The following is a 12601-nucleotide window of genomic DNA, read 5'->3' as shown; positions in this document are numbered from 1 at the left end:
GTCCCTCAGCAGGCCCATCTCCCTTTCCCTCCAGGAAGCTGCTCTCAGTAACGCAAAGGAACACAGTCAGGGCTCAAGAAGGACAACAGTCTTGCAAGATTCATACCTGAGATGTGACTTGGTGCTGATCAAAGTGAGAAAGGTGCTGAAACTTTGCAAAGATATCTTCAGCTGTTGGGAATGCTTCTGGCTTGCTCTTTTTCCTTTTCTGGCCTTCCTCTCCACCTACCAGTTGGAAGGATCAGAAAACAGTATTAGGCTACCTTCCTCATCAGAGGAGGACTAGACATCAGCCATCAGCACCTGCCTCAGCAAGAGCAGCCCCTGCCATGCAGCATAGCCAAAAAGCCTGAGTCCCAGACCTTAAGCTGATAAGGACCATCTTGAATTCAAAACAACAAACTGCTGAGGAAGGAATTCCTAACCTGAGAATAACAGTAGGGTTAACATCTAGTTTATCCCAAGTGAAGGTACTCCTTGGAGGGGGAAAAATACTTTCTCTCTCGATTTAGAGGTACACTGATTCCCTGATGAGAACAGACGTTCTGGATTGGAGATGTTCAGCCTCAAAACTTCTTTGTCAGAGCACCCCATCTTTTAAAGAATCATCTTTCTACCACATTTCAAGTTGCCTTTCAGGAATCAGACTAAGAGAAAAAAAATTGTAGCCAGATTCTCAGCTGATGGAGGTCAGAGGCTTTCTATTGATTTTGATACAGCTATCCAAACATCCCATCCTATGCATTTAGCATGTGCCCCAAGCGTAACGACGTGCTACATTTAATCAAGGTCTTCGCTGAATATGCATAGGCAAAGTCCTCTGCTTCTTGTGCAAGGATTTAAATGCAAGAACTAAAGAAAATAAAATTTGAAAAGACAAAGTTTTGTCCAGGGTCTGACTGTGAATTTGATATGACTTAATCCTCTTAATCCTCTTCTGAAGAAGAGTTCAATTAAACAGATATTGTCAGCAGGAAACCAATTGTCTTACTTGCTGGTTAGTATGTCTGGGAACAGAGCACCATTCTAGAATCTCAGTGATGATACAGCTTACCAGGCACTGTAGATTATATAAAATCCTTTCACTGTGAGACTCCAGAAAAAGGAGCCAGGCAACTAGAAAGAGGCTCCTACTTCAGAAAGGAGTGGCTCAAGCTCTACTAACCTGTCTCTGCAGTGCTCTTTCTGTTTAATACTTTTAGAATGTCTTTGGTTATTTTCTTGATCGTATGCCGAGCATCATCCCGTTGTTTTCCAACCCCAAAAAGAACTACCAACCGTTGGTTACATTCGTGACTGCATGACTCCTCCTAGGGAACCAAAAGAGACAACTACATTAGCAACTATGAGTCTGAATGCTTTAATCTTGTTTTACATCTGGTCTCTTAAAGAAAAAGGAAAGCTTCATCTCAGAAGTTGCTCTGGGAGTAAGCGAGGAGACATCACCTCCCGCAGCAGTGCAGGAAAGCATGACTGCTCCTTACCCACCCACAGCAGCACCGCAAGGAAACACAGCAGCCTCATGACCAGAGCACAAGGCAGCAACAGGGGAGTGGTTATGAGCAGGTCTCATACCTGAGGAATAGGAAAGTGTGTTGCATACTGGATGTGCCGAGGCTGGTCATACAGGGAAGCTAGCATTCCTTCCACAGACTTATCCTTCAGCAGAGGCTTTGCTTCCTTTTCAGGATCTGGTTTCTCAGGGGAAGGGCTGGCTTTAGATTCACAATGCATTGGAGGAGAAAACATCTAGGGAGACATAAGAACAAGAAAAGGTAGCTACGCAACATGGTCATGCAACAGTGAATATTGCTGAAGGAAGGTACATCTGCTCAGGCCTAACAAGGAGCAGGAAAAGGGAGGGTTGGAGAAACATCCAGTTCTTACGGCAATGACCAACGCAATGTGCTAAGACACTATTCCCGTTTCTGCTTCTGGTCCCTTTTGTATATTGAGTTAAAAACAATAGGAAATAAATAACATCGACTTAGGATTTTGGGAACCACCACCTCCACAGAACAAGCAAGGATCCTGGGAAAGCCACATAGCTCTGCACATCACACCTGCTTAACATGTACCTTGAAAGGCCAGAAATGGCTGGAGAAATGTAGGTACTCAGGGATTTTTCAACCACCACAAGTTATTTTTATTACTACGTGCTTCAAAGCAACCACAAACTATGCCCACAAATATTATGAAGAACTGTAAAACTGAAGAAGTACTGACGGCCACACAGTACAATGACAGCAGACGTGTCCTCTCCCAGGTGATCAAGAAAACCCCTGCCAACAGTAACCGGCCACTCCCAGTCTCCTGGTGCTATCATGGTCATCCATTTCCCAGCAGCCCACTTCCTACCCTGCCCAAACACTGGGCTGGCAGTGGCCACAGCGTAAGAGATCCCAGGAATGACTGGGACTCACTCTACTCTGATGGACCCTGACCTGCATAAACAGGTTATATGGACCTTTTTACAGTGTCAGCTGCCTTACAACCCAGCCACCTCCAGCGTACTGGCTCTACAGCAGAGAGGGAGTACTCACGCAAAAGTGAGGCACGTGCTGTCCCTCGTCCCGCTACAACATACTGACCTACTTACGGCGTAGCAGGTAGAAAATGCAGGAACATACCGAAAAGTCTGTCTTCTCCATGTCATCAAAGAGCATGCTGGAGTTGTGGTCGATGTCCATGGGCTCAGAAAGACCTGTGTCCTGGGAACAGACAGAGCAGCTTTACATCTCAGTGATGCACCAGGGAACAAGAGAGTACTTGTTTACTACAGCACTCGATGCCCATCACAGCAACATGCCAACACACCCATGGTGCCTGGCAAGTTGGAGCCTAATATGCTGCAAACATCATGCACAGGCTTCACACAGCATCTCAGGATATGCTGCTCTGCTCCGAGCACTGCAAGGTTTTCCTATCTACCCCCTTACATTCTGCAGACCCTTTCCAGCCACTTAGAACACAGTCTTCTACTTTCGAAACTGAAATGCTAAGGAAATAGGTTGGGGGAAGGAGAAGCGTAAGTCACTGGTATATCCTCCAGCAGGTGACAACAAGGAGGTTGCAAAGCTTTTAAAAATAGGCAAGCATAACATGGGGACATGTACAGGAGCACCATTGTGTTTGTGCTCTCACCTCTAGCTTGATACCACTGTTTCCCTCTGTCTCCTTCCTGTCGTGCTCCTCAGCAGCATCGTCAAAGGGTGAGGGCGGGCGAGGCCCATGAGAATCCATGGCGAGATCACCCCGGGAGATGAGCGTGCACATGTAGATGTTGTGAGAGAAGACATCATGTCGGATTAGCTCACAGAACAGCAGCACCAGGTTAAAGAACTCCACCTTCTCATTCTCCTTCCCAGGATCAGCTGCAAGGACAGCACAGACAGTCAGGGCTATCAGAGTTCTTCTGCAACACTCTGAGCAATACCAGCCACCTAACCTAGTGCTACAGAAAGTGTTTCCAGAGATCTCAACACAGTAAATGACTGATACACAGTTCTGGGATTACAGCAGGCACTAAGAGCAGAAAGCCCAGTTTCAACAGATGGTAATTAAGCAAGTCAAAAACTCTCCAGTTAGTCTCACAGACCAGAAGCATAGGACTTTAGCCTGGAAGTGCCATTCGTGGGTGTACAAACAGCTGCCTGCATCATTCAGAGCTGTATCCTGTCCCCCTTAATCTGTTTGCAGTACTTCCTCTGAGAGACTATTCCAGAGGTTTGTCACTTACTAGTTAGAAACCTCTCCCTCGTTCTCAGCCTGAATTAATTCCTGATTAGGCTATACTCATTTATTCTTGGCCAACACTGTCAACAGAAGTGCTTCTGCATTATCTTTCTGTCATCTGGCCCTCCAGGCTGCTTTCCCTCCCTCTGCAAGGTATGCTCTGGATTGCAAGGAAGCCAGAGAGAAAATTTAGGTACATCCAAGACCTACACACAAGAGAATAGCACACAAATTCAAAGTCTGCAGGAGAGGGAAAGCTAGAAACTGGGAGACCACAAGTTCTTAGTACATACTTAGCATAGGAGCTTGAGTGTCAAGGAACTGCATAAGGACATCCTGAAAGACGGGAGCGCTGGCTGCTGAGAGAGAGCCTGAGGAGATGGAGCCCTTCTCATCCACGACTTCAGAGTCTCCACATCTCTGTAGAAACAGAAAAAAGTACAGACTGCTGTCACAGAGGAGAAACTCACTATCCATAAACCCCCAAAACAGAAGTCTTCAAGAGAATTTTCCTATCTTGCACTTATAGGAAAGCCACCACACAGGTTTCTGTAAGCTACTTCATAGTCTCCAAGTATGCCAGTGCTTCCACACTGCAATCACCTGTCTTCAGACATATCCAAGAAATGGGATACACACCATCCCACAGGCTCATTTATGACCTACTTTAGGTTAGATGGAGCAAATGCCATGATTAACAGCACCAGTGTTAAGAGGCATTGTGCCGACCGGCCTTTGCCTTTCAGTGCAATAGTTAGATAATTGTAGTTAGGTACCTCTGCTCTCCTTTACGCTGCTAGCCTTCCAGGAATAAGGACTTACCTCAGCCTCTATCTCTGCTTGACGCTTCTCCAGGAGTTTGGCCACGACCATAGCCCTGTGGCGTCCAGAGCGTTTATAGCTGACAGCCCACTCGCACAGCAAGGCCACCACTGCATCATCGTCTGGGGAGATCTGTTAAGATATAAGCACTACAGTGAGAACCTGAGCCAAACAGAAGACGTGAGCAGTTCTAAGGCCTCAGGTTTGATATAACAGTGAGTCTACTTCTAGTAGAGGACAGCGTGAAGACTGCTACATTCCCCTCTTCCTAACATGGAAGACAGATGTCAAGCTAAAGCCCTACTGCTTTTGACTCCACTTTGCAACATGAGGTGATCCTCAGCCCTTGACAAATCTCCAGGATGGCTTTGCTTCAGAAAATCATCCCTCTTCCAGGAGCACATCTATGGAGTGCTAATCTTCGCACAGAGTGAAACACAGCTTCTCAACAGCATTACACAAAAGTATGCAAACTACCAGTCCTGCAGCTCACTTCCAGGAACCAGTGCAGTATTTGTTGCACTATGGTCCTACACGTCATAAACATGTCCCCTTCCAGGCTAAGAGGAACTTGAACTGCGAGCTCCCAGACTCCCAGGAAGTAGCTGCCAGCCCAGAATTTGACAAAGCTAGCATTTACTTCTCTCAGACACATAACATGTCTTTATCATCGGCCTGCTATCCAGACTGATGTCTTCCATCAGGAGACTCTCCTCAGTTAGCTGTGTGGATTCCCTCAAGCTTACACGTACTCATTAGTGTAGACTTTCTAGAGCACAGACCCCCCATTCTCACTTTAGTACCTCCCTAACTTAAGGCTGCATGAAATCCTTTTCAATGGAGATCGCGTCTCTTGGCCAAAGGCCACTACCTAGTCAGCTCTCTGCAGACACAGGACAGTAACCGTGGAATATAAACAAGAACATAGCCACGTCCAAGACCAGGGCCCAGCAGCAAAGTCCCAAGGCACCTCATGACTGTCTTTGGTTGGACCCAGCCCAAATATCCTGTTATACAAGGAATCCAAAGAGTTGCTGAAGTCAGATCTTTCAAAGCTGTGACTGTCCAGAACTTCTAAAGTGTGCAAGACACGGCCAATAGTGAAACCTAGAAGAGAACAGAGAAGAGAAATGCATATTTGGCAACTGGTACAACAGACTCTGGAACAAAAGTTTCTGTGAGCTCATTGCTCAGGAGACTGCCTAAGGAAAGCTGTACCAGTCAGGCAAGGGTCTACCTAGCTTAGTATCCCGACTCTCACAGCAGCCAAGAGCAGACATTAGGGGAAAGCATCAGAACACGGCATGTATACAAGAGTATAGTTGTCTGGCATACATTTCCAGCTTCCTGTAACAGAAATTCCCCCTATACCTAGGGAAACAGACCCATGCAAGATTTTGCACTGGAAAGAAAAAGAGCCACTTGGGTTTTTTTTTCACTGCTGACAGTAAACATGAACAGCAGCGAATAGAAAAAAAAAAAACAAAAACAAACAAACAAACAAAAAAAAAAAAAAAAAACAAAACCAAAAAACCAAAGAAAATAGCCAGACAGGAAGATTCTCAGGGTAACACAAGGAACAGGGGGAGAGAAACTTTAACCTACAGAAAGTTACCTGCTGTGGTTTCCTGGCACTTGTCAAATGACCAGCGAACCTCCACAGCCTGGCCACGTTCCTTTATCTGCTGCTCAATTTCACGCAGCTTTGCCCGAACCTAAAAGCAATGGACTTGTGTAAACATATAAAAGGATGCCTTGGAAGCCCTGTGTACAAAGTTACCAGAAAACAAAGAACATGACAGTAATTCTACTCAAGGTTAAATATTGCCTGTCTTCCAAGGACATCACTGTCTTGCTTATGGCAGAATGGGAGCAGTTAATTCCTTGGGAGTGAGGCAGCACTTCCAGCTCTGCTTATCACACAACATGAAAAGAAAATCCTGAAAGAGCTAAGATACAGCTATTATCCTGAATCACAAGAGCTCCCTTATTTCAAGGCTGCTCACCTGCTGTGTAAAGGCTGAGTTCCCTCCTGGCATGGGCAAGTTGGATGGGGCTATAGGCAGGTGGTCCAACGGAGAGCCAGTCTTTATCCTGCTATCAGTCAATGAGTAATGCCACACAAGGGCACTTGGGCAACACAAAATTATACTCTGCAACAGACAGAAAAGTCAGCATCATTGAGCAAATCAAGGTCAAAACAATTAAGTTAGATTACTTTCTACAGAAATAACCACTCCTTTATCCTACTGCCAAGGCATTCATCATCCTGTATACATATTTACTATTTGGGATTTTTTTGTTCTAAGCTCTGAAAGAGTCTTTGGGCTAAAGACCATACTAGAGTAGAAAGGAATAAACTAGCATTTTTGCTGTACTGAGTTTCTTGCCCTAGGTATGCTTAGGAAGCCAAGACCAGAGTTCCACGTTATCCAAAAGCAGCAACATGCTGTTGCAGAGCTCCCTGCTGCTTCTGAACAGAACTTATTTTCTACAACCCACACCGTTAATGCACAATGCAACCCTCGTGGTCCAGGAGCAGCATTTACATTAGTGACTTAGAGCCCTCATCAAGAGTAAAGTGTTAGAAGAAATATGAGTCAACAGACACAAATTCATTATAGTATATTATTTAATAATTACAAGTATGATTATAGTAATGATTATAGTAACAATACTATTATATATGCATTTTCATTCTTTTATGATCTTGTATAGACACCCACACAAACACAGACAAAACTTCACTGAACGATTCCTAGGATACACCCCTACAGCTTCTGGCTCACAAGGAGCCAGACATTAAGATAGACAACCAAGGCTGTTTTAAACACTCAAACCAAAGAATCCGCCACATCTCGAGAACATTTGAGCAAAGGTTAATTATGTACACTGTTAGAAATGCATCTGTTTCCAGCCTGACTTTACCCAGTTCCAACTTCCAACCACTAGATCTCATTCTTCCTTAGCCTTATCTACTATCTGCACATCAGAAGAGCTGTAGATCTTGTATCAGAACTCTTCTGAGACATACTAAAAGAGATCAGACCATCATTAACCAATTTGAACTTTTTAAGCAGGTTGTGTTCAAACCCCAAATCAGCCAAATCTTTGAGGTGTATATGCTCATATATTTTCCCTAAAGTAAGCTCCCCAAATGATTTTTATATTTAAAAATACGTGGTTTATCACACAGAAACTAGGAGAAAAAAAAATCTAAACTTTTTTACCTGAAAGCGACCAAGAAAGACTTAATAAGAATACAAAGCGGTTACTTATAACCCTCACATTGCTTTCTAGTCCTTGCAGACTTACTTCTTACCATTTTTCTTATGCAAGTCAGTCAAGGGCACTGCTACAGCACTGATGCTACAGTACAAAAGCTCTATAACATGTCAGCAAAGACCTACCCTTTGACAACCATAGTCTGATATTTCTGTACTCAGGAAGTTGCTGGCTCAGACTGTAATGATTTTTCTGTGATGGCATACAATATAAACTGTCCCTGTTGACCCCACTATCACCAACCACTACTCAAACCTACCTGGAGGATGCAGCTGAGCCCATATACCACTGGCCGGTGCTGGGGGCACAGCAGTAAGTCACTGAAAGGGCTGGGAGGAGGATTCCCTGCAGCTGGCTGAGGGGTGGGAGTTGAAGGAAGAGCGTTCCCTGTCTGGGCAGACAGGATGTGGGGTGGGTGCCCGCCAGCACCATCCAGTTGCATTGCAAGCCTGCGGGTGCAGAAGTAGGCCAGACGTCTGGACAGGTATGCAGACTGCACAAACTCTCCAGAGTACTGTAGGGAAGAGGGAGGGAGGAGGAAACGTCCTCGTTACAAGCAACACAAGAGAAACCCTTGACCCTCCCAAAGTAGTATACTGTGTGGCACTGCCTTGTTAGAGACAGTCCCTTTTTACAGAGAGCTCCTTAGCACCACCAATCACCCACTGGCTACTAAGCATCAAAAAACCCCTTTAAATGCTCTATGGCAACGACCTCGTATCAAAATGTACCCACACCCAGCCTTCCCAGGGCTTCAAAGGTCTGCCTAGAATCTGTTGCAACAGAAAGAAAGAAAAGCAGTTTCCATGTAGTGGTGCACAATGAGTCCAACTATCACAGCTATGACATGGGCGGGGACTACCAAGTCCAGTGCAGGGAAACAGGGTAAAGGAGAAAAACAGAAGACAGCGGGACTAAAAAGGTGTCCTTGCGTGAGCCAAGAAGGATGCCCGGAGGAACACTCCCTAGTGTTCTTGGTGCAAAATAGCTCATCGTCTCACAGGCGACAGGAAGGGGACTGACAATAATGGAAGTCAGCGCTCTCCTGAAGAAAGCTGGGTACGTATTTCTCACCCGCAGCAGCAGGGGTAGGAGCATTTTCAGAAATTCATCTTCTCCTGACCGTATCTTCTCAAAGCACTCGAGGACCCACGTCAGGAATTCATGCCGGTCCAGCATGCCATCCTGCACACAGATAAAGGCAGAGCAAACAGGCAAAAGCTGAAGCAACATCCACTAAGGAAAGGCAGAGCAGCAGCAGCTGCTTGCTTTCTAACAGCAGAAACAACTCTAGAAGTTTGCACAGTTCTGTACTACCCCTGTTCTGCTACTGATCTCAAAACTGTATCCAGCCCTAGTGGTCTAATCACAGAAGGATAATATTCTACAAAAATAAATCAATTTGCATCCACTTCCCCTAGCCCTCCTCTGCTATGCACCCACCCAGCAGCCCCCTCCAGTCCCTCACCTGGAACATGAACATAGCTAGTTTCTCATTGTAGTCCCACTGCTTCAAAGCTTGCTCCACCTCTTGGGGCATTGGCCCAGACGGTGAACCACAGCCTTGCCCTGGGAGCTGTCTATAGAACTCCGCAATTTTCTGCAGCTGCTCTGACAGGTACTTGGTGATGATCTGCGTCCATTCTGGAGAAGAGGAAACAGGTTAGCAACAAGTGCCGTAGTAAACAGAAGCAGGAAAGAACCAGGCTGGTGCACAGGTGGAAACCCAAAAAAGTTCCTGTCATTTGAAAAGGACAGAAAGACAAAGAAAGAAAAGTGAGTGCCACAATATTAGCTTTCCTTGTGGCCTGGGGGTGATAGGGAGGAAGAGGCATCCACAGAAATAGGAAACAAGTGGAAAAAACTTCTGTGTTTGGGGGGCAGGGTTACTTTGTACAAGAAAAGCTGGGAAGAAAGATTCCTCAAATGCAGTTGTTGAGGATCAGCAGGTGGAGAGAAGAGGCTTTCCAGCAGGGAGCAGTGTTAGGCCAGCCTAGTTTAGCATCCTCAATAATCTGACAGACAGCAGAAACACTGGAAACACTTCAACTCTGAACTTGTTCTTAATCTCTTTCAGATATTAGTGTAAAGCCATGATCAATGATTTTTTTTAAATAATTGTTTTTACTAAAACCTAACTGTACAAGAGAGAAACTTGATACACAAAGTGACAGCACGATTACACTCCTCTAGGACAATGCAGATGGCAAAACCCAAGGCAAAATATGCAAGAACATGAAACAAACAACACTTACAGGGTCAGCAGTAGGACAAACACCCAAAGGAACAGGAAAGTAAATGGAATAAATATATCTAACAACCAATCAACCTCCAGAAATAGAGCTAAGAAGCCTGTGAAATTTTTATACCAGAGAGAAACAAGAAGGGGGGGAATCCATGGACTTCAGCTGCTATACTGCTTTTCAAAGGAGTGTGGTCAGGTCCTGTAGTCACAGCCATACAAACCACAAAACAGCCAGGGGAGCTCTCCTAGATCACAGCAATCTGGAGCAGGCCAGGGTGCAAAGCATGTTAGATATGGGATCCAGTAATGCTTAATGAAATTGGAAATGCAAACAGGGAATAACATACTGGAATTCTCTGGGAAACGTACTTACTCACTGAGAAGAAGCTAATCAGTCATTGCTAAGTTGTAACATTTACAGTCTTTGTAGGGTTTAAAAAAAAACCCAACCAAAACAACAGGTTATACAGCGGGGGAGCACAGTAGAACTTAACAGGGAGAGAGAAGAGCTAGGCTCTCAGGAAGTATTTGTGGCTGCTACGACTTATTTTTTAACAGTGTACTCTCACAGGTGGTCCCTGTTGTTTTAGACAGTTATGCATGTCAGAGCACTAGGGCTTATCAGCAGGAAACAATTTTATATGTATTTCTAGGCTCTCTCTTACTATTCAAGAGCAGGCTGAGAAGGAAACATCTGGGATGGACAAAACCAGTACTCCACACGAAGTGCTTACCAATGAAGGGATCAATGACATGACGCTTTTTCACCTTGGTTTCTGTGATGGCAGCATAATAGGCACAAGTCATTTTGATGAGCCAGGCTGCTCTCATTACTGGAACAGTGTATTTCGCCAAATAACCAAAGACCTCTTCCTTCTTGCTGAAGATGGGCACCTGTAACAGAATTGAGAGGGAGAATTGCAACCAAGGACTTAGATGGGAGCTATTCCAAAGCAACTACACACACTGTAGGCGCTACAAGCTGTGAAAAAGGGAAAAGGTACTGTGTTGCTCTGTCTCTCAAAAAAACCTACTGCAAGAATTCACCTCTGGTCAGAAAGCAACAGTACCAGAGCTGCACTTCAATAGAAACAGAAAGAAAACAAATTGAAAGAAGACAGAAAACATAATTACATCACTGTAAATCCACGCCCTGAATCCTGCAAACAGCTTTGAGGATATCCTCCAGAGAGGATATAAACAACTACAAAAGGTACAGACTAAGGACTGAGTCAGAAATACAGAATAACTACTACACAGAATGAAGATAGGACTCTTCATTTTGTAAACAAAACAGAGGGGTTACAGAAGTCTTGTAATATCATGAGTAGCCAACAGAAGACTGAGAAACAGGGAACTGAGTACCATAGTAGGAAGGACTTCATTAATCCAAGATTCAAAATTCAAGATACAACATGGGAGGATACCAGTGAAATCATCAGACTGCAGATCTACAAACCAGGAAGCAATAACACATCACAGGAAAAAGTACAGCTATGGGGCTCGTTTCTACAGGATACTACAGACAGCTAAAGTCTGCGTGTGTTCACAGAGGAATGAGACAAATTCACAGAGAACAGGTCCATTTGGTAAGTATCTCAAAGCTCCTGAACTACCAATGGTTCAATCACTTACTTGCTGTTTCTTACATTCTTCCTAATTATTCTCTGATGCCTCAAAGACACAAAGACACAGACTACTTGGCTACCGACAGTCGCTGCTTTCATCTTCAAGTCCATGAAAACTGACAGAACTCATTGCAGGAAACTGGGGAAGGCCTTGAAAAGTTCAACCTTTCACAGTGACCTCTAGAAGCTGACAGCCAACATGCAAAGAGGGACACGAGGACTAAGTTTATAAAGAGACAGATTCTGGGAAAATCTGATTACTTTCTTTTCCCCAAGAGTGACTCAGAACACCAAGGACCAGACAAACTCCAGCTTCAAAACTATGTGCTCTGCTACCATTTCGCAACTGGGAGTTACGTTTTTTCACAATGCATACTAGATTCCCAAGCTCCTTGTTTATAAGCCCACCCTGACAGAGAGTTAGCTCCCCTTGCTACCAGGCCCGATACAACGGCAGAGTAAGACCCTTCTTTCTTCTTTCATACTCTACAGAATTCAATGCTACCAGAGAAATAATCTAGCCCTAGACCCCAGGGCACAGAAACGCTCTGGCCTGGCTGAGACCAAGCTATAATACACATACTCTTCTCAGCTTAAAACCAGAAAAGTGTCACTACAACAGAAGTCTGGGAATTCACTCAGCTGATTATTTCCAGTAATTCTCACTGATTTTTGAGAACTTGAAAAACTCTCCACAGTAAGAATGGTCCTAATCTAAACAACAGACCACAGGCAATAGCAGCAGCTCTTCTGAAAAACATCCAAACCTTAAAATAAATCAGTCATATCATACAAGCCAAAAGGAAAAGTTGAACACAACCTCCAAACAACGGACGAGGGACCAGTTCTTTGAGTGGGGATGATTACAGCCAGTGCACTACAAATC

The 12601-nt window shown here is 44.6% G+C and overlaps 1 protein-coding gene across 2 annotated transcripts in view; it reads right to left on the bottom strand.

Moving 5' to 3' along the window:
- Nucleotides 1-12601, bottom strand: part of MED12 (mediator complex subunit 12) — a 36751-nt gene that overhangs the window by 22323 nt on the left and 1827 nt on the right. For both annotated transcript variants that reach the window (XM_082323527.1, XM_082323528.1), the window contains exons 4-17: nt 10822-10981; nt 9311-9486; nt 8917-9027; nt 8102-8356; nt 6564-6710; nt 6173-6272; nt 5528-5664; nt 4558-4689; nt 4029-4155; nt 3145-3374; nt 2631-2711; nt 1576-1749; nt 1166-1310; nt 107-225 (exon numbers count right to left, since the gene is read on the bottom strand). In XM_082323527.1, coding sequence (XP_082179653.1) covers nt 107-225; nt 1166-1310; nt 1576-1749; nt 2631-2711; nt 3145-3374; nt 4029-4155; nt 4558-4689; nt 5528-5664; nt 6173-6272; nt 6564-6710; nt 8102-8356; nt 8917-9027; nt 9311-9486; nt 10822-10981 — 2094 coding nt within the window. The remainder of the gene's footprint in view (nt 1-106; nt 226-1165; nt 1311-1575; nt 1750-2630; nt 2712-3144; nt 3375-4028; nt 4156-4557; nt 4690-5527; nt 5665-6172; nt 6273-6563; nt 6711-8101; nt 8357-8916; nt 9028-9310; nt 9487-10821; nt 10982-12601) is intronic.

This window comes from Platalea leucorodia (assembly GCF_965183815.1).
Source record: "Platalea leucorodia genome assembly, chromosome: 10".
NCBI lineage: Eukaryota > Metazoa > Chordata > Aves > Pelecaniformes > Threskiornithidae > Platalea > Platalea leucorodia.
Note: the sequence above shows the minus strand (reverse complement) of the source record. Positions and strands in the feature narration are given on the sequence as shown.